The sequence below is a fragment of the Thunnus maccoyii genome, chromosome 4 (genome assembly GCF_910596095.1).
Source record: "Thunnus maccoyii chromosome 4, fThuMac1.1, whole genome shotgun sequence".
Taxonomy (NCBI): domain Eukaryota; kingdom Metazoa; phylum Chordata; class Actinopteri; order Scombriformes; family Scombridae; genus Thunnus; species Thunnus maccoyii.
The window spans coordinates 16,917,698-16,943,313 of record NC_056536.1 but is presented as its reverse complement, the minus strand read 5'-3'; the positions used below and the strand labels follow the sequence as shown (position 1 = coordinate 16,943,313).

Below are 25,616 nucleotides of genomic sequence, written 5' to 3'. Positions count from 1 at the left end.
AAATATTCTCAGTAAGGACCCAGCCTGGCGGGGAGGTGACATCAGCACTCTTTGTCTCCATGGCCCTCCAGCCAGATCTGGAAATGACTAACTCTACTGCTGCTGGCGGAGCTCAACTATCAAACAAAACAAACACAAAGGAGCGCTGCTCTCTGCAACCACATATGCACACATAAGGCTAGGAATACAAACATATGCACAATTGCACACAAATAAACCAATAAATATAGCTTACACATGTGCACACACATACACACACACACACACACACACACACACACAGAAGGGAGTCTAAATGAATGCAAGGCTTTCTCCTAGCAGATCGATGCACCAGAGGACCAGAGGGCAGAGTCTGACAGCGACCTGTGTGATGCATGACTCACATTCAACATGTTACAAAAGGACATGCCTGGAGATAAATAGGGAATAGCACGGAATGGCAGATGTAATGAAAGATGACTCCACCTCTGTAAACTGACAAAGAACACTATGTACGCACATATGCTTTCATTTCTCCATCAAACACTTGGAGTCGGTTGCTTGTGGCAAAGGAGCGTCTCGAGTCGGGCATAATTCAGAGAGTCCCTTTTTGCTGTGAGATGGAAACATGGCAGAAACTGGGATTTGCTTTAGCGGCAGTAATATTGCATGAATCAGCAGTGCCTGAGCTCTATCAATATAAAATAGTGATGATATCCGAGAATTTAAGCTTTTTTGGAGTGTCTCCTGTTGGTGACTTGACACCAGAACACTTAAATCCTAATTTCAGTCTCAGCAGCACATCAAAAGGCATTAACGTGATTACATCATAGAGATGAAGTCAGTGCTTTGGTGTTTTTACTGCCAAACTTTGAAAAGAGAGAGAGAGAAGGAGAGAGAGGTAGAGGTAGAGGTAGAGAGATTAAATTATGTAGGTCAGTCCAACCGGTCAGTCATCTCAGAGCTGTGGTTTCTGTCTCTCTTCCCCTTCTTCACTGGCCACATATCCAGTGTTATATGCATTGTTGTTTTTCCCCTTTTTTCCTGTTGTGTCTAATCTGATCCCAGCACCACAGTAGTGAATGCTTTTTGATTAGATGTTTATTGTTTCTTGGTCAATGGAAAGTTCTTGTTATTGTATGTCAGCAGTTAAACAAACTGCGGTGTCAAAAAGGAAACCAGAGCTGCAGATCACGGTATTTATTAAATTGCTTTTCTCAAGGAACAGTTTACACAGTCTGTCATCTCAACAGACAGATAAAACAAAACAAAATGTCTAAGAATCGGTGGGTTCTTTTGAGTGGTCGTCTCCATCCCCATTATAAATTAAGAAGTTGCTGTGCCACAGCTGGAAATGTTTAAAGGCATCAGTTTCAAGCCACCAGCAAATATTTCTGGGTATGACTGGTGTCATCTGGTGTTAAAAACATCTGATTTAAAAGATCTCATGAACTCTAAATAGGTTGATTTGCCATTCAGCTACATCAGGCAGCATTTATTTATATAGGCTAAAAAATCCCTTTAATATCACACTATACTGCAGCACTTTATGTGTTCCAGCTATAAATAGAAAATAATATATGGGAAATACTTAAATAGATGCAGATACATACAAAATGTTAGTCATTTTAATTGTATGACTTGCGTTCTAATCTTGGACAACAATGTTAACAGCTGCAATAATACACCGTCTATCATCTTTTGAAATCAATATCAAGAAAATTGCAGTTCTTTTTTTGACTGTTTTAACATGAAACTTGAAGCATGATATTTTTTGACACACAGTTTTTCATATTTTGAGAAGAAACAATTTGTTACAACTCTGCTCTGGATTGATTGAATAGTTAAGACAGACTTACTACTAAAAAAAAACTGACCTCATCTTTTACTCAAACTGTTGTCAGTTTTTTTTTTTTCGTGGGCTTCTGGGTAGAAAAACAAAACTCGCAACAGAGGGAGACGAGGGGAATTTTTCCTGTGGGCTTTGCCACGGCACATCTGGAAGTGATCAGGGAGCCAGGGAGACCTGTCAGCCAGGCTGGAGCACTCCTAGCGGGGCAAGACGAGCTGGGGGAGGGAGGGTCTTTATGGAGCCTCTGTCTTTCCCTTTCTCTTTATCTGTCTCTCTCTATCTCTCTCTCTCATGCGTGCACACACACACACACCACTGTGACAGAACACAAAGCTCACCGCTTGTAGACACCAACAAGTTTATCGGGGAGTCAGCAGGTGAACAGCAAGTTGAACTGGGCCAGAGGAGAAAAGGAGAAAGTCCTGTCCCTCTTTCCACTTGCTTATATGTCTGTCTTTCTATCTATTTATTTCTCCGTCGGGCAGCTGCCTGCCAGGGGAGTCTGAGGGATTAGGTCTCTGGTGTGTGTGCAGGTTTGTGTATGTGTTTAAGGTGGGGAGGTTCTGCTTGACTAGGACAATGGGGCACAGGGATTTAGGTGAAGACAGACGGCTGCTCCTATACGTTTACACAGTCAGGGGAGAGTGAAAAGGCTAAAAAGAACATGGCTAAAAATAAAAAGGAGGAACTTTGTAAGTTGATACAATTGTACAGAGAGATGGTAGTGAGTCATTTAATGACCATATAAAGGGGAATAAGTGTGCTTATTGTGAGTGAGAAATAGGTTACACAAACATGAGCGGCGTGTGCAGATGTGAAGCATGTATTCATTGCATTGAGTTAAGGATGATTTTACTCGCAGCCTTTGTAGCAACATACACAATGACTCTATATTTGCACCCCCCCCCCCCCCCCCCCCCCCGAGGAAATGATATCAATTCCAGGAAAAAGCATGAAAAAGAGGTCATATATGTAACACATGAACACAATCAATTAGATCAGAGCAACCTTGGGTTTATCCTGCGTGCATTTCTATTTGGAGCCAATAAGGCAATAGCAAGTGCTGATGTATACGTTGCTGTGATAGCGATTCAGAAAATAAAGAAAAAAGATACAGTGTGATGCATTAACATATGAGGTTGAATTCTCAGATGGTAAACAAGAAAAGAAAATAACATTTATTAACTCACACATAAATCAGAAATGTAATGCCATTGCCAACGGGTGCACAGTAATCGTATTTCTCTTCCTCTGAAACCAAAACTCAATCAAGAACTTTCACAGCTTTATTTGTCATCTCCTACAGCTATGGGGCCTGTTGCTCCCTCTAACTCTTCATCTCTATCTTTTAATCTCTCTCTCCCCATCTGTCTGTGGCTGATGCGCACCACACGGATCATTAACGGTGACAATCTGAATTCGATCTTCTTATCATTCAATCTGTGGTCCTCGTGTCTCTCTGCTCTCCCTGGTCACCTTGGCAACTTGCATCATTATCATCTCTCTCCTGCTCTTTATCTCCCCTTGCTTACTTTATTCCCCACATGAGCCACAATACTGGCACCGGACCCTTGATAAACAGTTTTTCTGTCTCTCTGTTCGTCTGTCTGTATCCTCAGGACACTAGCACCAGTGTTCTGCCAGATGACAGCGGCTCTGTCTTGATGGACGATACCTGCAGCCAGTGGTCAGCTGCGGCTGACACTGAGGAGGAGAGGAAGAGTGCCTTAGAGAAAAGCATGTATGTTTTTAATCAACACAAAGATCCAAAAACACAATTCATCTCCAATGATAACCCTCATGGCAGGACTACGCTGTTCTGTAAATGAATGTGTTAAAGCACAAACACGTTATATGTAGTGTGTAAGATTTCACTGTAAGAATCTCAATCCTATCAAATAATTTGTTTAAAAAGTAATGTTGACCATCCTCACCATCCTAGTGTAGCATTAGTGCTAAACACAAAGTACAGCTGAGTCTGATGAGAAAGTCATGTAGCTGATATTTTGACCTGATGGTGGCACTAGATGAAAAGTTACAGAAAAGTTAGGATACATCATCTGGGAACCATGAATGTCCATCCAATATTGGTCAAGATATTTCAGTGTGGACCAAACTTGAGGACATTGCCAGTCTTAGAGCCACACTGCTAGCTTGGCTTAAAAAAACATATTTTTAAAAAAACAAATTAAAAAAAAAACTGACAGTGCATCGAGGATGATTCCAATAGAAAAAACGTATTTTGAGAGAATGTGTCACAGTCAAAGCACAGGTGCAAACAATAAAATGAATGATGGCTGAATCACATTTAGCTGCTTCAGTTTCAGGGTCCTGGTATTGCATGTGCCGGCTCACTGTCACACTGTCATGACTTACTGCGACACTCAAAGAGAACGGAGCCATCGTTAATGTCATTAGTAACACCTGTGCTTTTCTTGCTATGACAAGTCTAAATATCTGCTGTGAAAAAGGCCTTTAAGGCAGTTCGCTGCACTAGGATACATACAGATGAGATTTTGGTAACGCTTTGTTTTACTGTACCTGAAATTTTAAATATATTTCAACAGATGTTTCCTGGAAAGAAGTGTGTAATTTGGTACCACTTATAGATAAAATAGATACAATGTTCTGAAACTGTACACACAATACATACTCATCTGTATGAGTTTTTAAGAAAAAATCTGGAACTTCTATATGTTGCTCCACCGCCAACGGTGTGTGTGTGTGTGTGTGTGTGTGTGTGTGTGTGTGTGTGTGTGTGTGTGTGTGTGAATGGGTGAATAAGAGGCAAAAATTGTAAGGCGCTTTGTCCATCAAGATAGAAAAGCACTATATAAGTGCAGTCCATTAACATTTATAACCACAGAGAAAAAAAAATCATCCTAACTGAGGGTCAGGAGTTTTCAACCACATCTCATGGTCATCATCAGTTGTAATCACATGAGTTCCTTACTTGGGTCATGGGATGACAACTGAGCCATCTTCATCACAACTGAGCAAACTCTGTGAATAGCAGTTTAAAGTCCCAAAAAAAAGTAAAAAAAAAAAAACACTAGTAAATGGGCCCTGAGTTAAGAAATTAAAGAAACAACTTTCACACTCAAAGTTGTTTGCGTGTTTTGATGACCTGCTGTGTGCTGAATACAAGACTCAGTGGATTACACTCACAGTGAATTGGATTTAGCCAATTCGAAGTGTACCGAGTGAATGTTTTTTTCCGTTTTCCCTCTAATTTGTTCCAAATAACATCATGCTTTCCAAGAAACGTTTTACAAAATTACAGTTTCATACTAGTTCCTTTCTAGAAAATCATTAAGACACTGGGACCCATAAAATAAAATGTTTGTAAGATTTTGCAGTGTGAAAAAGTGTGAAAAAAAACCTCAGTAGCAAAAGTCAAACACTAATCTTTCCTCATTTGTATCTTTACAGGTATGTACTGAAGGAGCTTATTGAGACAGAGAAGCACTACGTGGGAGACCTGGGGTTCATAGTGGAGGTAAACCTTGCAGTCTGCCAGCTCAGAACTCACAATCGGCACTGACAGAGGAGAGGGAACTTAGTCATACACTCAGTCTGTCATAGAGAGCTCTAAATCCTTATCATCACAATTCCTACACTGTCCTCCAACCCACTGTCTCCAGTCTTAAGCAGATTTTGTGAATTATTAGCTTGAAGAGTATTATGTTACAAGGCAATCCCTCACCCAGTGCCTTAAATAGCTGGAGATATTTTGGTTCAGAGGAAAATTCTTGCCATCTGAAAGTTAATAAAAGCTCAATATTAGTTTCTGTGTGATTCCTGCAGTGCATTATAACAACCTAGATATATTTAATGGTGTTATTTAGAGCCAGGTGTGGGTTTTTGTGGGTGTGAACAGCAGCTTTGTCATTTCCTTGCAGGGCTACATGGCCACAATGAGCTCTAAAGGTATGCCGGAGGACATGAAGGGAAAAGACAAGATTGTTTTTGGGAACATTCACCAAATATTTGACTGGCATAAAGAGTAAGTCTTCAATTGTTACATACGTTTTATTTCCACATGTGGAAAGTATCTGTTTACTCTAGTTGCATTCAAAGACAAACAGTGATTTGCAGAGTGTTGTGTTTGTGGCTGAGTGGAGGACAAAGGAACAATAGGTCAGGAGACAAATCTGACCTTCCGTTTTGGGGATGATTGTGCTTGTGTGTGTGTGTGTGTGTGTGTGTGTGTGTGTGTGTGTATGTGTGTGTGTGTGTGTGTATTTTCTCTCTAGCTACTTCCTGGGAGAGCTGGAGAAGTGTTTGACAGAGCCAGAGAGACTGGCTCAGCTCTTCATTAAACATGTGAGTATGACTATTGTGTAGGCACACACACACACACACACACACACGCACACACACACACACACACACACACGTCTGGGTCTGCTTCCTTGTGCTGTTTGGAGTGAGGGTAAATAGAGCTAAGAAAACATGCAGAGCTCCTGTTTATCCTATACCGTGCCTCTCTCCTTCTCTCTCAACTGCCAGCGTCTCTCCTTCCACTTCCCTGTTATTGATACGTCTCAGTCCGGGCTGTGTTTTTACAACACTGCACACAGCAAACACGCACACACAAACACACAAGGACAACACACTGGCTTATTTCCAGTCTGGGCTGGACTGGTCAGGAAACACCAGAGAAAAAACAGCCAGAAAAGACAACATGAATAAGATGAGGAATAACAAACCCTCAGCTCAGACCCTTTGATATGAAGGCTTTTTTCCACCCAAAACAGCGACCTACTTCTTCCTACGTATCTTGGCTCAGGAATGAAGCAAAGCCATGCATGCAAGAAAGATTCACTTTTAAATATATTGTTCTTAGAATAGAATAGAGCTTGGGCCGGTGTACAGTCACAGGGCTTTTACAGGGAGCAAAATTAGATTTACGTTTATTGGTTACGTGGTGGCACATGCAGATCGGGTAGACATGATGGGTAATTTGACCAACTTGGCTTTGCTTCTTGTCTGAAGATGATTAAGTTAGACGTCTCTCTCGTTTATTTCTATAGTCACTATCTTTTTCTGTAGCTCTTTAAACAATTCAATAAGACTCAGCCCACTGGATAATCAACTTAAAGGCCCTTGAGGGAATAAAGAAACTTGTAACAAAATCTAAGCATGGTGTCAAACTGTGAAAGCAAGCAGATTGGGAACATGGCACTAATGAAAAGCAGAGAGCTCAGTCTCCTTTTAACAAGAGCTGTGTCACCAATATGCAACATGTGTGCTCGCTCACACACATGCAACATATAAACACATGCAGCAACAAAGCTAGTTTAAGGAATCCAGGACCCAGAAACTCTATGTACACTATACTCCCTCATATTAGTTCACATGCAGCCCTCCTCTGCGGTGTTACATGATGTCCATATTCAGGTGGAGCAGCTCAGCGGTCTCTAGGTTACAGAGCCATGCAGCCTGTTGCTAGGTGCAGTCTTATATCGGCAGGCTCTAAAAGGCTCTGGTTACACAGAGGGTAACCTGGGTAAATTATACATAACCTGATGCTCATCTACACGTTACTCCATTAGGCCTCTCAGGACTGCCACATCTGCACTCCCTTGCCAATTAGTCACAGAAGAGTAGGCGCTAACCAGACAGAGTCAGCTTCAAAGGCCAAGCGTTCTCTGAGACAAATCATTATTGCTCTGCTCCCTTTCATCCCAAACAGCTACCAGACACCGCATGTGGATTTTTTGTTGTTTTTGCTCACTTTCAATTGTATTTTTTGTTATTTGTAATGTAATTAAAGAGGAATTTCTCTCTTTAGCGAGGCTTGGGTAAAAGCCTCATTCTCTTTTTCAAATGTGGCTAATCTATATCAAAGGTTTGACTGAATGATTTTGTAATTAATTTTGTTTTTTTGTTTGGCTTGTTATGCAGGAGAGGCGTCTGCATATGTATGTTGTATACTGTCAGAACAAGCCCAAGTCGGAACACATTGTCTCCGAGTACATTGAAACTTACTTTGAGGTGAGTATCTCTTTGCAGAAGCAAGGCTATAACTTTTTTAAAGCCTATAAAGTTTTGATAAATCAATCAATATTTAGTCTATGTTTAGAAATCTAGTCTATCCAAAAGATATTCAAATAAGAAAATTCTCACATATGAGAAGTTGGATCCAGCAAATCTTTGGCACTATTTTGCTTTAAATATGATTAATCAATCGTAATTAAAAAAAAAAAAAAGAATATTCTATAAATTGACTTATTGATTCAGGACATACACACATACCCATGATACACTGGTCATCTGACACTCAGGCCAGTAGTTAGTAAGCCGTTTAATATACAATAATGTCTCATTATGTCTTCATATAAAATACTATGGGTGTCTTTTGAGCTGCCATTTATTATTCAGATTTTAATCGGTTACTTTTCATTGACAGTAGACACAAGACAAATGGGCACACACTATGATCCCTGTGAGATATTGTCATGTTGGCCATTAGCTGCCCTGTTTCCTGTCGTGGCTGTCATGTTGACTGTGGTGTTGTTGTGTCCACCTTTCGCTGTCAGGAGTTGCGGCAGCAGCTGGGCCACAGGCTGCAGCTCAACGACCTGCTCATCAAACCTGTCCAGAGGATCATGAAGTACCAGCTGCTACTCAAGGTGAAAAGCAGGCCACTTGCTGTGCTGTTGATCACACACCAATAGCAATGCACACACAAACATTCACTGGTGTTCACTGAGCAGCTGTCTGCCACAGCAGGGTCAGTCACAGGGTTGTAAACATACAAGAACACACATAAACACACACATACACCCCTCTGAGCAGAAACACCGACAGCACACTGAGCATATTGTCTGCACAGGCTACTTTCCAGTCTGAGAAGAAGAAACAAATCCAGTTTGTTTGTTTCCAAAGAAACAAACAAACAAAAGATCATAAAATTACATCTCTGGTATAAAACTTTGCCTTAAATATAAAACTTTTCCCTTTGGCATGCAAATGAAAGTTGGTTTCGGCACCCATAAATACTCCTCCAGATGTGCTCATCATACTCTAAGCAGTAAACCTGGAATGCTCTGGTGACCATGCTGTGTTTATTTGAACAGGACTTCCTGAAGTATTACACCAAAGCTGGGATGGACACCGAGGAGTTGGAGGTGGGTGCATAAATATAAGCTTTATGGTGGTGTTTTGTATGGTTTTTGTTAGTATTCTTGATAACAAACTCTTTTTTTTGTTTTTTAAACAGAAAGCAGTAGAAGTGATGTGCTTTGTGCCAAAACGTTGCAATGACATGATGAATGTGGGCCGACTACAAGGCTTCGAGGTACTTCTCAGGAATTCAGACCATCCTTCAAAGTCTTCAAAACATTTCTCATGCCAACTATTCAGCCCGCAAAAACCGCACCGTAACCACTTCCTTTGTTTGTTGTGTTTATCTTTGCTGTGGTACCAGGGGAAGATCACAGCCCAGGGCAAACTTCTCCAGCAAGACACCTTCACCGTTACTGAGCAGGACAGTAGCTTCTTGTCCCGAGCTAAGGAAAGAAGGGTCTTCCTGTTTGAGCAGCTGGTCATCTTCAGCGAGCCAATCGACAGGAAAAAAGGCTTCTCGCTCCCTGGATACATCTTTAAGAACAGCATCAAGGTGGGCGCCTGCTGCGCTTCAGCAAACTCAGATCAGCATGGGATGTTTTAGTAAAATGAAATAACAAAAAAAGAAAAAAAAAAAAAGAAAGACACTTACTCCCAGGTTGTGGGTTACACAACAGATTCACACCACACTAATTATTTCCTTAATCAGCACATGTTACATAATCCCATGGCAGGGACCTTTTAGAGGCTTGCATGTGTTAGTGAAGTATTTAACATGCAACTTGGCAGGATGGACTCCTCGCAGATGCTAGTCAGATGTGTTATGTTCCAGGTGAGCTGCCTGGGGGTGGAGCCCACTGTGGAAGGCGATGACGCGCGCTTTGTGCTGACATCACGCAACCCAGACGGGAGTGTGGTGCGCTTCCAGTTGCTGGCCTCCTCCCCTGAGATCTGCAGGGCCTGGGTCAACGATGTGGTTCAGATCTTGGAAAGCCAGCGCAACTTCCTCAATGGTAATTCCCAGCTGGGCTTTGAAGGCTATGCCACGTCACCACTGATCCGTAAATCATGTTTCAGCTTGGCATATTTCCATTTATTGACTTTTTTGTCAGTTCACATGCACTGTAAGCAGTTGAATCAGTGTCAAGATGAGTTTTTGTGTTAGGCCTTGTAGTCTCTTGTAGCCCATTCCCAAAAATGTCAGGAATCCTGGATGTAACAATAGTTATATTAAGTCAACATTATGAGATAGTAAGTAAAATATTGCAATTATAAGATACTAAAATAAATAATTCAAACTGTTTGACTATTAAATCTAATTTTGAAGTGCTATCATAAGTTTGTATTATATAATAACTTTATATAATAATATGATCAGTATAATAATAATATAATTAATTAATATAATATAATAATGATAATATAATTTAGTTAGTGACTTTTCTTACTTATTATTTCATTTAAAAAAAATTAAATTCTGACTCACTATCTCATTTCGTCTATCTCACCATTTTGACTTAGAAAATCAAAACTTTTGTCATGGTATTCCCCAACCTCCCCCAGTATATACATACACAAGCATAACACACTATATTGTAGTTGGAAAAAGATTTAAGGACATTTTTTATAAATAGTTTATAATGAATAAAATTTATGATATTTATATACTGAATTGTTACAATTACTACTCATGTACAGCTGGTTTAAAAGAGTTTATAGATGTGTTTAAAACTATTGAAGACATATGATTGTATATGATTACAAATATATTATATGTTATCAAGCATTAATCAACTGTTTATACGCCGGTTATGAATGCTTCATAGGAGATATTATAGATGTAAACAAAGATTTTCATAAATGCTAAATAAGGGAGGTTAAAATAAAGTGTTACCCATTTATCCTTTAAAGATAACATAGACAAAATGAATGCTGAATCCATGTGATCAATTGCTTTGTAAGGGAAGCCGTATTAGAGCTTCATATGAACAGTCTCTGTTCTGTGTCTTTCAGCCTTACAGTCACCTATTGAGTACCAGCGGCGAGAGAGCAAGTCCAATAGTCTGGGTCGCTGCATGAGGCCCCCTCTGTCTGCTGCCAGTGCCCTCCGGCCCCACTCCTCCGCCTCTATTGACCGTCATAAGCTGCCCTCCCTTCACTCTCACAACACCTCCCTGCCCACGCTCTACCTGCCCAGCCAAGGCCAGGGCCACGGACCCAGCGAGACATACTCACTGCGGGATGTAGGTTTCTATTTCTGCCCTACATACAGTGACACTGTCCTTTCTGTTCACCACACACCTAAGACTAAAGGGAATAATAAAAACAGCAAATATTATTGTGTGCATGCACTATAGTGGTGACTGACCTACCAATTGTTTGCATTTGCAGCCCACTGTGGTCCAGCCGTGCCCTGCTGACTCCCACACTGTTTCGCCGTCACATGTCCAACTGGCCTTCACTGATCAGTCAAACTGTCAAGCTGTGTCAAATGGGCTGTACACACCCAACACACAAAGTACACAGGTAGTGTGTATGCACGCATGCAGACACACACACACACACACACACACACACACACACACACACACACACACACACACACACACACATGCTGATGCTAAGCTGTCTAAATGAGGACATTGATGTTGCAGTTAAAATGTAATTATTTTGCACATAGCTGAACGTTATTCTCCTGGGGTGTCTAGCAGTCATAATTCAACACCAGCGTTGAAAAAAATTAATTATAAAACAAGCCACAGGAATCTAACCACCAGGGAAATAATGGGCCATTGTACAAAGTATAGCAATAATTCCAATGTGCTCTTGATGTTAATTAAAAGATGAAAGAATTTAAAATGGTAACCATTTATTTAGACACACACACACACAGTGAAGGGATTTGTTGAGCCATAAGAAGAGTTATTTCTCCCCCTACTGGATGAAGAAGGAATAAACTTTATTCAGGCTTTTTCATCTTCACTTGTTATTTTCTTTATGTTATATGTTGTTTTTGTTTTTTTAAACGTTGTAGCACTTTCAGATTCACTGCGAATGAAAAGTGCAGTGCAAATTGCAATGTCATTATTATTATTATTATAAACAAAAATCAGGATATTTTTGAAGGAAATGGATCACAGCTGCTGCTCACTGTTAAATAAAAAGAAGGGAAATTCCATCATCTAAATGTTTTGCACAAATTTTAACATTTTCCAAGAAATCAAGCCTGTCTGTTCTTTGAAGTTTCAACCATCTGGCCAGTCAGCTATGAGAGCATCCTGTTGTTAGGCTTTGCATTACCATTAGCTATGTCTCCCTCTGTCATCACTGGGCTCTTGTCCTCAGCGGTGCTGTGTTGGCAGGGCAGCAGTTGTTGTTCTCCACCTCTTTCTCTGTTTACTCAAGCTGGATAGGCTTGGTGCACAACAAACAGGAAGCAGGCTGAGCCAGACGAGGAAGTCAGAGAGATGCCTATCAAAAGCAGATAATTGCTTCCCATACTTGTGCTGGGGTGAATTGGAGGAACTTGGCCAATGCATTTTTTTAGACTGAGGCTGTAAACGTTGAATTGCAGATATACTCATTTAATATTTGGCAGGTCAAGAGCAGTAAAGGTTTTATTTATACTGTTCTTGCTGAGTATAAAAGTGAAAATGATGCTTTTTTAGGAGTAATGTGAGTACTTTACATGGAAATACTTTATATCTGTGTGACGAATGTTCCCTCTCTCCCCAGCAGAGAGCAGGAGAGGGCTGCCGCAGGGGTCAGGCTGCTGATTCCGGGAGCCAGGCTCCAGTGTTGGGTCCCTCAGCTGGACGACGCCCCAGCAACCTGGCTCAGCTAAATGAGGACGACCTATGAACTCTGATACTTTATGTCTCCTGGGTCAGGAGGACAACAGCTAACACCACAGCTATGGAGGCAAGAAGACTTGTCTACTGTCTGTTTATGCCAGGCTGAACCCTTACCTGGTTCAGTGATTATTTCTGGAGGACAATGAAGGAACATATGAAGGAACATATGAAGGATTATAAAATGACTTCGCTCCTGTTTTTAGAGAGCCATTCAACCGGAGGTGGCTTGTCTTGGCCGCCTTCAGTGTATATGAACAGCACCCAGTGGGATGTTACTGGGCTCAGAGTGAAGCACTCATTGGACACTCAGTGTTATGACAATTTCTGCTTTTTACCTTTTTGAGAGTTTGTATACCATACTCTTCTCTCTTTCAAAGGGCAAGGGGACTTTATTTGAAAAAGAAATATCCATTCCTAATTGGGGCGGTCACTGGAGTTATGTGTGTGTGTGTATGTTTATGCAACAAAGTGTGAATGTGTTTGAGTGCATGAGAGTGTGCAAGGAGTGGTATCGGCTCTTCTTGCACTCTGGTAAATTTCCTTAAGTTTTTTTTTTCTTCTGATGCCCCATTGTGAAGACAAATATAGCTACATTAATATGTTTTGTCATTCCCCTGCTGACGACTGAGTTAGCTGTTTATGTCGACAAGAACGGGAAAGGAAACACTTGATGTGAACATGCTACGAGGACTTTACCCACACGAATTTCAACTGAAAGTGAAGAACTTTCTTTCTTACCATAGTCTTGAGAGCCCCTGTATGCTCTCTTATTCTGTTTGACCGGCCCTTGTTTGATCTGGACAAAAAAGGTGTGAGGGAGCCCCCTGGAGGTTCTCTCTGGGTATGACGTCACTTCAGAATACTTTTTGCTCTTTTGGGCAACTCCAGAGGAGTTGCTAGATAGGTGCATTCAAAGGGACTGCTGTGCTGACCCAAAGTGTTGCATGCAACATCTCCTTGGTGGTTGACAGGTGCACTGCTACTTTACACAGATATCTCTTTCCCAGCCGAAGTGGGTTGCTTGTGGTTTTGGGGGCTCAGGTCCTTAAAAATGCATTGGTTTAAACTAATATGAATTGTTTTGTTAGTCCACTGTTGTCATGTCAAGGCTGTGCACCACTATAATCTCTGTTAGCTTTTGCCCTCATGGATTTAATACTGTACAGTGCATACAATAACGGCAATCATGCATTTCCTCTTGTAAGATAAAGAATGACCCAGGCATGCCAAGACATGTTACTGTTCCAGTTGATTAAATGAAAGATAATATTTTGCTGGTTAAACAGAGTAAGGATGGTGAATCTGCATGCCCCTTCTTCCTCAGACAACAGTGCCAAAAAACAGCAGCTCACCACTCAGACGTTTCATGCTTTTACTCCGTATTTCAGTTTGCCACTAGTCTTACAAAACAATCAAAGATATTTGTGTTACTATCTGGATTGTAACGCCTAAAGTGACAAATAGAGGAGAGCGGAGGAGATGAGGTTGGCTATCCTGTCAATATCAGGTCAGTTCTTCTTTTTGGCCAGTAGAGGTCCACACAAGGCTTTCACTTCCAGTTAAGTTGGATCATACAGCTGCACCAAAGATCAATAGGCCTCATATTTCAGAGCTCACAGTGAAGCAAGAGCTGCTTATCAATATGTCTGAAAAACAACAATAAATTACACAACTGAGAGGTGAGGCGTCAGGTGAGTGGAGCCATCTCACAAAAATTAATCTGCAGTTACTGTGAACTGGTGTGTTTTCATGGGAGTTAGAGATGAGACAGTTTTGCATGTAACACAAAAGAATACCACTACAGAGAACCAAATGAAAGGACATAAAACCAAGTGAGGGTTGGTTAATGCCATGTTTGACTGAGTCAAAACTGTTGTATTATATCAAATAAAAAGTGTCTTTTTGAAAAAGAGTGTGGTGTTTGTGTTTCTTTACATAATGTCTTGTTCTGTAAAATTTAATACTGTAAATGTTTTGTAATGATAGATATGATCAATACGGTAAACCTTATGCATTCTCACAATGTGCTTATTTCTTATAAATTTAACTAATAGTGCAACTTACTGTAAGCATTATTTTTGCTGTGGACTTTGGGAACTGCTGATAAGGACAAAGGCAAAGCATTTTGCTTGCTTCGACATCCCCCTTGGAGAAGGTTCAAACAGGCTTAAAGACAAAGAGAAGAAACCCCTGGATGAGCAGACATCTGGTTGGCTGGTCCCTGAATAAAGCCCCATTCTGGGCAGTAAAGCAGGGCTGATCGTAACACGACTGTGATATATGGAGGCTGGGGACGGAGGGGGGGAAAGGGGTATTAACTTTCACAAGGGTGCAAAATCAAAGGGAGTTCCTGTCACCACCGGGGGGGTCTCAGCAACAGGGGTCCCATTCACAGGGAATTCCTCTCCAGTACCCTCTGTTGCATCTGTTGACTCAATCTTCTCCATTGAGAGAAAGAAAACACTCATTAAAAGCCACATGACTGTGAACTTGATTGCAGAAGGCGAGACAAACGGCCCCGTCAATGGGATGAGTATTTACTTTGAGGTGTGAAAATCTTTGAACAGCCCACCATGTTAGGTCTTCTTTAGGAGCTTCTTCCTTCACACCAAGAGCACAATGAGCAGCATTTGTATTCTGAGTGAAATCAAATTAACATTTAAATCAAATGTTAGATCTTTAGGAGCTCCGGGGAATTCAGAGAAATTCACACATTTATTGAATGAGCTGGTAAAGAAGGTTAAAACCATTGACTCTCACTGTCAGGCAGAGATATTTACGTCACAATCAGTTGTAAAGATGCAAGAAAATAACATTAAGGAAACAGGGAAATTGTTTCAGCAAGGACAATGTTTATTAAAATTTACATGCGGCCATAACCCCAATAAAATTGTTCATGATATTTATACATAATTTACAAAGAACTTAAAAATTTAAAATGTTTGCTAATCTGAAGAAATGGTACTTGACATTGCTGCTTAAAAGCAGACGAGATAAATCTGTAGATCAAAGACTTTCATGTTTACATTTCAAAAAAGATCCCTACCTTGAAGCAGACAAATTAGGATATGTTTTGGAATAAAAATCAAATTATTAACTGGCATTTTTCCTTTGTGAACCTGTTTTCCAGAGAGCAAAAATTAGAATTTTTACACAGCAACCTTCAGCTGCAGTAAGGCATACATTATTATTTTGAGAATTATAATATATAACATATTAAGGTAAACCTTGTGGAATTTTGCATCCACGTCCTTCACATGGATAAAATATTTACATCATGACCTCTGAAAAAAAAATGGATTTTTCACATCAGTTGAAATTTAAACAAATGTTGAATTGTTAAAGGCATAAGATCAGTTTTGTTCCGGGTTAAATCTGTCTGTGTGGCATCTTGAACAGTACACTGAATGCAGCAAAACTCTCACAGAATCACTGAAAAAAGGCTTCAAGTTTTCTTTAAAGGTGCCTCGTCTCAAAATGGTCTCTAGATATATTTTCATCATACTACTTGAAGTAGGGCTTTGACAACAAAGGATGTTAGGGGAGCTTGATGCTTACCCTCTAGTGCAAACCTATGGCAGTAAGTGTAAAGTCACCTGGTCTGTTCGTTGCTGATTATTATTTTTGAATGATGGACCACAGAGATTACTCTCTCTTGATGTTGGTGAGCAGAGGGTCCGTGCTCTGTGAAGGCTGCCCAGACCGGCTCTTCCTGGTCTGGTGGGTCTTGACGTGTTTGGAAAGGTGGTCACTCCTCATGAATCTCTTGCCGCACTGCTGGCACCCAAAGCGTTTCTCCCCGGTGTGTGTGCGGAGGTGCCTCTGTAGCTCATCTGAACGGGTGAAGCTTTTACCGCAGAAAAGCCAGTTACAGATGAAGGGCCTCTCCCCGGCATGCCAGCGCAGATGGGCCTTGAGGTGAGAGGTCTTCTTGTACACTTTGCCACACTCTGGGATGTGGCAGATGTGCAGTCTCTTCTTTCCGAACTCTAAACCTCCGCCGTTAGCCTGGCAGTTGGGGCACTTGCAGCGTCGGCAGCGGCGCGTGGAGCTCAACAGGCCTTTGGACGTCCCCTGGAGAAGAGCAGCTATTTGTGGCTGGTGGCCCAAAACCAGCTGTCTGCCCAGGGAGAAGGGATGGTTGGAGGGGGTGGCGTTGGTTTGGGGTAGGCTCCACCATTGCTGCCCTTCCTCCACATGGCCTCCAGGCAGATGATGCCTGGCTGAGGAGTTCTGGAGGAAGCTGGGGAAGTTTTGTCCCACACTGTTGTGCTGAGGATAATAGGTGCTGTTTGCCTGTGGCTGCGAGGATAGAACTTTGACAGGGGAGAGTTCGAAGGAGTAGGATGAGGGAGGTTCAGCTGGAGGGGTGAGAGGCAGCTCATGGTGGTGATGATGGGGGTGATGATGATGGTGACCCAGGCCAGACTGCATGTGTCCAGGGAACTGCACCTTGGGCACTGTGAAGGTCATCTGGTGTGTGCTGAGGGCTGTGCTGGGTGCCATCTCGTTGCTCCAGAGCTGAAACATTCCAGATGTGGAGCTGACGGTGCTCTCGTAGGGGAACTGGGAGCTGTCTGAGCCCGTTGAGCCTCCCACCTGCCAGGCCTGGCTACAGGTGGTGGCCAGGAAGGAGAGGGTGTTAGGTGCTCCCTCTGGAGAGGAACTGGGCGTCCGGTCCTGTGTGGTGAAACAGAAACACACATCAAACTACATGGTCCACCATTAGGACAAAAAAGTTTTGAATCTTTGTTAATATAAAAAGGGATTTTCTTTTAAATTATACTATCACAAAATGTTCACAAATTGACCCTTTATGTAACCCAAGGAATTGAAATTAATTATCCATTTTCCAAAACATTTATTATTATTTATTTATTTTTACATGTTATTACTTTTATTCTTTGTAATATATTAGGCGAATTTTTCTGTTATACCAATGATTGATATTTATTTTGCAATTACAAGAAGTTGAATTATTTTCGTACAGATTAAACATTTAAAGCATGTTAATTCATTACGCACAAGCTGCGCTTTCACCACCACAAAAACATGTAATAATTCCGCGGGCACTGCGTCAAAAAGATGATTATACAACAAACCTGTAAAAAGGTGTGCAAAAAGTTGTCAGTCCTTTGTATCGTCAGCGCAGCCATCTGTATTTGTGCTCCTTCTCCACGCACCTGCAACACAAACTGCGCCGAGAGGCGACGACGCACAAAGTCTAAACTACAGCTCTGAGCGCAGAAGAAAAAGATGCTCTCACATTCGGCTCTTGGATGACTCCGACACTTTGGCAGCGCAGACAGGGAAATCCCGCGTCATTCAAATGTCCCTCAGTCCACTAGGTAAATATTTTTAGTGTGCTAGCAGTCCAGAACATTTAGTGTTGAAGCCGAGGATCTGAAGTTAGACGTAGAGAGGCGCGCAGTAAATCCTTGCGATCATCTCAAAAGCGCCTGAGCTGCATCTTCTCTTTATAGAGAGAAAAGATCCTCTCAACGGGGTCTCCAGTATGATGCAGGAGAGCCAGTCAATAGAGAGAAGATGTGAGGGAGGAAGGAGGGGGGGATTGTTAGGTGAAGGGGTGGGCTACTCATAATTTCACTCAATTTCAACCAAACGCTGACCCCAAGAACTGACTCCTCCTCCAATTGTTATGGGAAAAAAAGACTTGAGGTATGATAAGAAGTCTCCTGTAATATCTGTAATTTATTTATTTTTTAATTTTATATTCAAATAAACCTTGCACAGCTTATTATCCTAAATGATTTAAAATAACATTTCAAAGAGTTTGTGTTTCAGCAACTTTCAATTCTACATTTAGGACTAAATTTTGCACAAGAATAAAATGCTTAGTCTGTTAAAAGATCTAAGATTAGATATAGCCAGCTTAGTCAAGATATTTTTCACTCAGGGAGTATTTGCTTTCTACTTCATCTCCACTGTGGGAATTCAAGTAAAGATAGTAAATAAATGGATTTTTATCTATGGCAACAGTCATCGATGTAGTGTTACATTAAAAGGATTTCCAGTCAACAAATATCAAGATAAATAACCATCATTGTAAAAAACAATCAGTTCTTACCTACATGATTTCATAAAACTGTGATTTTTATTGTCCTCATAAAACTTACATCATTTAATGCAACAAAGTAGGATAAATACTAAAACCTAAGATCAATGTGAGGCCAAAAAAGTGAGTAAATCTAAGCTTTAGTTTAATTGAATTAAGCATTTTTCAATGGGAAGCTGAAGTTAATGTGCATAATTCTGCTTCGGTGGCATTACGTACTGTGAATCTTTCACTCTTGAAAATGCTTCACCTCGTGTAGGATGAACATAAAACATCACACAGAGAAGAATTAATACACAGACAATAGTTTGGAGGTGTTTTAATTCACCGTTTGATCATTCGTTTTCTTCGGATGACACACTGCAAACTTCTTGTTTCTTAACGCTGGCAGCTCCCTGGACCGGCAGGCGTGAGGCTCACACACTCTGAAGAAAGTCACAGTATTTTCCCTCACAAAGCTAATTGATAAAACTCAATCAAAGCCTCAGAGTTCTCACCAGTAGGTGACATGTCAAATAGGCTGCCCTGTGTGACATTCTCACATTTCGGAGTTCAAGTAGAGGCCACTTCAGATCTGCTCCATTAAATGCAGATTGAGGCTTAATCTCATTCTGTAAGTCTGTTCACCATTACAATGTTAAGAGTTTAAATCCAGGCTGGGAACCCGTTTCTCATGTAAATTCCTAGTTCTTCACTTATCTCCTGCTCCCTGTTTCAGAGACTGTGATCCTTAAATAAACATACCCCAAGGAGAAGCCAGCTACAGTAAGAAATAATTAAACTAAAAAATGTATTCTTTATTAATGAATTTGAACAGAAATGTAAAGTTTCTTGTATTCCACTTTTACTGTAATTGTTAGAATTCATCGCTTTTAAAAATAAATGGAAGACAATGAAGATAATCGCTAAACTGTAACCATTTGTTTAAGGTTTTTGAAGTTACTGGTGTGAAAGCAGAGCAGACAGAGTGTATGTTATGTCCTTGACAGACACCTCAGCTTGAAACAAAAGATTTCTCCTGACTCACAATGACGTGCAGACTTCAGCTCTTCAGCTGCAGCCTGTTAATAAATCACTCAGATTGTGTTTATTTTAGGTGATGATAAAACTGAACAAATCTGAAAATCTGTATGTTTATATTTGATTTATTTTCTCTGAAAAAAAAAAGATAATGATGACACTATTTCTTTATAGAGAAACAGCCACAGGATGTTAGGACACATATATATTTTAGCAAAAGCAGTAATGCCAAAAAAGCTGCAACTAATTGTAATTGTTTAAATGTTTCCTAATGCCTCTGGCTTGAAATAATAATTAAATGAAATAATTTCAGCAGATCGATACTGCAGTTATAATACATAAACTAGACAAAATGCCTTGACTTTTGTTAAACAAATCCCCCAAGCAAATCTTAATAAATATGATGTAACTTCAACAGCATTCGGTAAAAAAGTCTAATGCCAAATTAAAGTGAACATTTAGGATGAAAGAAAACAGCAGTACAGGAAAAAGAGCAAGGAGGACATCAAAATAGGAGTGTATCTCGGAGGCAGAGGTATACTACGTCTCTGGTTTATTACGGAGCAGAAGTTGTTAATTACCCTGATTCTTATTTCCTGTCCCCTCTCTCCCCCCCACCACCCCCCTCCCCCCCTCCCCACGCCACCCCACCCCCACTGTACTGCCTCCCAGATGAGTGGCTTTGAAGTGCAAAGTACTCTCTCCTCACTTTGAACTGTGAAAACAATGCTCATGTGGTGGTGCTTACCTTCCCCATGTTACCTCATTTAAATAGACCTGGATACGGCTTCCACAGTTTTCAAGGGAAAACTCATTTCCAGAGAAAGAGGTCCCTGTGTTCATTAAACAGCTGGTGAGATTGCTGGTAATCAGGCCCGCGCCGTCATACATTTCAGGCTGCGCTGACTGGGTGGCTACCAGCAACTTCAAAACTGACACAGACTAAATCCCAACAAGGCAAACAGATGTTCTCCTGCACCTATTTCTAAACAGAAAAAAAGACAGAAATACATCCAAGAAAAAAAAATAAACAGACTTAACAACTCTCCAAGGATTTTTTATGATAGCTTAATGTTCTAAAATCTTCTGATCCTGGAAGAGTTTTCAGTCTTTTTGCCTATTGTAGAAAACAAATGTTCTTTTTTTGTTTCAGACATTATCTCACTCTTAAGCTCAGAAGACAACATAGAATATGCAAGTGGCTACTCAAGCTGTTTTTATCATGCCTGGGGGGCAGTTTAAAAGCCTCAGATCACTAAATTGTCCCAGCTGTCTTGACCATCTGCACCCAAAAAGGGCAGCCACAGAGGAGAGCAGCCTTTGTACTGGTGGCCATGTCAAAAAGCCAATTTTACAGCACTGCGTCGACTCAATGGCCCTCATGTGACAAATGTGGCCTAATGGATGAGACAGACAGCATGTAAAAGCCTGCTGCTAAGTGCAGTACTTCACTCTTAACCATTCAGCAATCCAAGACAGGACAAGATGGGGCTTAATTAGCATGACACTCAGTTTCATTGGGACAAGGAGCAACATCAACAGCTGGACTTTACAGTGCAACAATTTGATACCTCATTCAGGAGTCTCTTTCCTGTTTCCTATTGGGTTAGAAATGCGTGTGAGTGTTCGAGAGGGAGGTGCAGAGAGATTTACTGGACAGAAATTGATAAGGTTCATGTCTGTAGCCTCTGGTGCCTTGCTCAATGGCCAACTGGATAATTTTCACATGACATCGATCATGACACCATGTTGCAGCTTTCCGTGTTAGTGATGGCATGTTTTTACTTCTATTGTGCCCCTTCATCTCTGCAGATACACGTCCTTCTCCATTAGTAGTATGGAGGGAGAAGGAAAAGTGAAAAGGCCACTTGCACCTTGTGCAGCCTGACCTGTCAAGATTTTGAACTGATATTCTTCAAAACTGTTCTCTCACTCATTGCAAAGTTTCCTCTGCTCCTAATTATTCATATTATTCTGCAAAATGTCTATTTGTTTCTAAGAAGATGAGGAAAAATGATGATGATTTATTCTTGCTAATCACAATGATGAATAAATTCTGGAGGAATACAACAACCAAGTAATATAGTCTGTCATTTAGATTTTTTTTTGAGAACCTAAATCTCCCAAAACATCTTAAACATAAATTAATAACTACTTAATTCAATTTAGCTTAAAAGTAAAGTAGCTTTCATCGCTGAAAGAGATTTTCTTCCAGGTTTCATCACTCGCTGGCGTCTTAATTTAGCTGTTTAGTTTGCTAATGAAATAAAGTGAAATGGTAAATTTGAACACGCTGAATCAGAAGAAAACAAAAATTGCGGCATAAATCATAGAATTGCAATATTTCTGCATCGCTACTCTTGTATCTTGATATCACAGCAGGATTCTGTGGTGTTCCCACCCCTATACTACATTGTTTAGTGTGTGAAGTGGAAAACTATAATAATTCCCTCATCTCATGTCCATTAGCATGTACGAAAACCCCAAAATCTCCAGTCTTGGGCAGACACAGGCAGACAGCAGGCATCTCCACTTGTCAAAGAAAACTTTTATCAATACCAAGAGCACTTGAAGTTTGTTTGCATTTTGTTTTCCAGCACTCTTAACAACTTCAGAAGTCAGATCACAGGAGTATCTGATCAAAGCGCTTCGTGGTTAGTTCTGGAAACACAGGAGTGCTACGCACGCTTTGATACTCCACATCAATATTTCAATTCAACAATCACTTGACATGCACCCATACTCCCAGAGACGAAAGACGAAAGGGGATAGAGAAAGAGAGAGAGAGAGAGAGGGAGAGAGAGAGAGAGAGAGAGTTAGAGAGAGTTAGAGAGAAGGAGAGATCCAGGGAAGATGGAGGGGGTTTGGGAAGTACATATAAAAGAAATGGATTGAAGACATCACTGCCTTCCTCACCTTTGTAGGAATGTTAGATAAAATGAACTTAGATGCCCTTTACATTACTAATTTAATCTACTAAAATCTTGTTTGTGGCAGCCCAAGTTACAATAAATCAATACATTTGATCACACAGCAGAATTTATTCAACAATCAACAAAATGTTTAATCCTTCATGTCACAAAATAAAAATTAAACCATAAAACTGACATTCACTTTTCTTTTTTCTTTTTTTTTTGTAACAGACTCAATTCACAACAACCTCACTTATATATCAGCAGTGAAGCTAAAACACTTGTCACAGACTGAAAGTCTGAGCAGAAGATATGTTTCATGTTTTATCAAAGGAAAGTAGTACAGGAACTCTACAGTGATAAAGATGAATACAGTCCATCTGCCAAATGTCACTTTCATGGTGCTTCATAATCATTTCATCATCTCGACAGGATATGACACGCTTTGAAGGTTTCGGCCCATAAAATATGGCGTTTGATCTGAAAAAGAGACTTGTGGCTAAAGTTGCATGATAAGACATGTAGTCAATCAAGATATAATAAGTGACACTGCTGCTAGTGAAGCCTGAAATAGGGTTCACTACATAGTTTAACAGAGAAATAAATCGAGCCATTTACAGTTAGTTAAAGGAATAGTTTGACATTTTGAGGAATATACTTATTCAATTTCTTGCCAAGAGAGAGATAAGAAGATCGAACCAGGAGGTAGCAGCAGGTTGGCTAAATTAAAGGTAACAAAATCCACCTCCCAACTCTTCTATAGGTCCCTAATTCACAAGTCATGGTAATCTGGTAATCTGTATGAAAACTAAAGTGTAAGAACAACAAATTGTGGTTTTACAGGAGGTTATACGCCGGACTATTTCTTAGGCGGGAGCAATAACTTTCTAAAGTCTCTGCTGGTTACATGGCAACCTGGCAACCTTAGGTGATGACAAGACAAACAAATGTGATATAACGTGTTAATCAGTGAGATTTAGAGTTGCTGGTTTGCAGATTTTGTTACTTTCAGACAGAACCAGTCTAGCTGTTTCTCCCTGCTTCCACTATTTATGCTAAACTAAGCTGACTGTAAAAATATTAGTGGTATCAATTTTCACATCTAACTCTTGGCAAGAACCCTCAGTATTTCCCAAAATGTCAAACGATTCCTTTAACCGTTAAACAGACCTTCTGGGTTTATTGCTTAAATCTATACATACCTACAAATATATAATTTTACTGCATACTACCAACCAGACCACAACCACAACTTAAACATATACACACTTGTTTGTTGTCTAGTTGTTGTTTATGTATGTATATAAATATTTTTTTTCATACTTTTTATCTGTAGCATAATAATAAGGTATATGATATGTTTATCTGCTTATATTTGTTTAACTTTGTGGTCTTTATTTAGATATGTCTATGTTTGAAACTTGAGAACTTTATATTCCTGGTTATGTGTCAACATACTTGGCCAATAAAGGTGATTCTGATTCTGGTTAAGGTGCTGTAGAGGTGAGACACTGATGCTGCTTCTGTCATTGTGTGACATCCTCTGTGAAATTCCTGTTGGTGCTTAAAGTATCCGCTGTCTGGGAGTGACCAGGTAGCTGAATGGTTACTGCGCCTGCCACATGACTACAATGTCCCTGGTTTGATTGCACCCAGGGACCATTGTTGCATGTCATAAACATCTCTCTCCCTATGTTTCCTGTCTGTCTCTTTGTGGCCCACTGTCCAATAAAGGTAAAAAAGAGAAAAAACAATATCCACTGTCACAACCTTTCTGAGCGCAAGACGTTTATGTTAATTCATTTCCCTAACACAACATTTAAAATTAATGATAACTAATTTACTGGGGGAAAAAAACATGAATTGTTTATTCATAGCGTTTGCTGTGTATATTCCCTAAAACAATGAATTCCCTACAATTGCCTGTCTGTACAATGCCACATAGAATGAATAATAAACAAGCAAATGCAGAGACAAAAGGAAAAAAGAAACAATGAGATTATCAATCATGAAGCATCTCCAAACACATTTACACAAAGATGAACAAAGGTAAATAATTAGCTGTAACACTTGACAATGCCATTTACAGCCATCAAGTTAATGTGGGTATTGTAGCATACAGGGACCCCTGCCAATTGATCTTATAGCTTTGTTCGGTGGCTGTGGGAAATGTTAGCACCTGTCACAGTGAAATTGACGTCTGATCTAATCTACTGTACTCAGATGGGATTTACTTAGGCAGCAGATAGGAATAAACCAGAGTTATAAAACAACAACAACAACAACAAAAAACAACAACTGGATTTTCACTCATTTTCTGCATCGTGACCAAGTTAAACCCTATTTAACCTCACAGTAGAAAATGACAATTTTTCTTGTGTCCACAGGAGGCCTACTAGTAGCATTAAGATAAGAAACCAAACCTATAATTTCATGGATCCCGCTTCATAAATATCACCCAGGAAGCCCCAACATGCCATCTGGGATGAGGGACTCAAGTTGGTATGGTAACCGGATCTCATGGCAAGGCTCCAGCTGAAATCATAAATGCAAAGCAGGAGCAGAGATACAAGGGTTACATGTGCAGAGGAGTGCCACACAGCCAGAGCAGTAGATTTATTTGTAAACGTACGCCTGTGATGCCACTATCTGTTAAGCCCCTCAGTCAGCTCAGCCTGCGTAATGTGAGGGGAAGTGTCACCCTGTCACCACCATGCCAGGGATCAGCCTGCTGTTTGTGTGTACTGTGAACCAAGTCAAGCTTTGAGGAGGAGGGGAGAAAATGACACAGAGGCTCTTTCATCTAATCCTTGGGGTGTAATTTGCACCTCAGTAAGTTTAATTGATGA

General features: G+C 40.5%; 2 protein-coding genes and 1 long non-coding RNA gene across 5 annotated transcripts in view; 1 reads left to right on the top strand and 2 right to left on the bottom strand.

Annotated features, from left to right (window-relative positions):
* The window catches only part of arhgef25a (Rho guanine nucleotide exchange factor (GEF) 25a), a 43,327-nt gene extending 28,656 nt beyond the window's left edge, over positions 1–14,671 (top strand). For 2 of the 3 annotated variants that reach the window (XM_042409611.1, XM_042409613.1), the window contains 13 exons: positions 3,451–3,572; positions 5,264–5,330; positions 5,734–5,837; positions 6,088–6,157; positions 7,742–7,831; positions 8,377–8,469; positions 8,917–8,967; positions 9,060–9,137; positions 9,267–9,458; positions 9,738–9,918; positions 10,919–11,148; positions 11,297–11,431; positions 12,641–14,671. In XM_042409611.1, the coding sequence (XP_042265545.1) occupies positions 3,451–3,572; positions 5,264–5,330; positions 5,734–5,837; positions 6,088–6,157; positions 7,742–7,831; positions 8,377–8,469; positions 8,917–8,967; positions 9,060–9,137; positions 9,267–9,458; positions 9,738–9,918; positions 10,919–11,148; positions 11,297–11,431; positions 12,641–12,766 (1,539 nt within the window). In that variant the 3' untranslated portion in view covers positions 12,767–14,671. The remainder of the gene's footprint in view (positions 1–3,450; positions 3,573–5,263; positions 5,331–5,733; positions 5,838–6,087; positions 6,158–7,741; positions 7,832–8,376; positions 8,470–8,916; positions 8,968–9,059; positions 9,138–9,266; positions 9,459–9,737; positions 9,919–10,918; positions 11,149–11,296; positions 11,432–12,640) is intronic. The other variant, XM_042409612.1, reaches the window with a different exon arrangement.
* LOC121896011 lies at positions 3,444–4,175 on the bottom strand. Its single transcript, XR_006095886.1, has 3 exons — positions 4,138–4,175; positions 3,766–3,854; positions 3,444–3,535 (listed from the first exon to the last, which is right to left on the bottom strand). It is a non-coding gene; the product is annotated as an uncharacterized LOC121896011 (long non-coding RNA).
* Positions 14,672–15,589: 918 nt separating the features above from the next.
* On the bottom strand, positions 15,590–18,343 carry sp5l (Sp5 transcription factor-like). The gene is made up of 2 exons (XM_042409615.1): positions 17,862–18,343; positions 15,590–17,439 (listed from the first exon to the last, which is right to left on the bottom strand). Exons 1-2 carry the CDS (start codon positions 17,913–17,915, stop codon positions 16,405–16,407), a joined length of 1,089 nt encoding a protein of 362 aa, XP_042265549.1. The 5' UTR covers positions 17,916–18,343; the 3' UTR covers positions 15,590–16,404.
* Between the last annotated feature and the right edge of the window lie 7,273 nt (positions 18,344–25,616).

Coding starts and splice junctions, on each gene's coding strand:
- sp5l (XM_042409615.1), bottom strand. CDS start 17,915: ATGGCTGCGCTGACGATACAAAGGACTGACAACTTTTTGCACACCTTT. Junction 17,440..17,861: donor TTTTGCACACCTTTTTACAG/GTTTGTTGTATA, acceptor TTCACCACACAG/GACCGGACGCCCAGTTCCTC.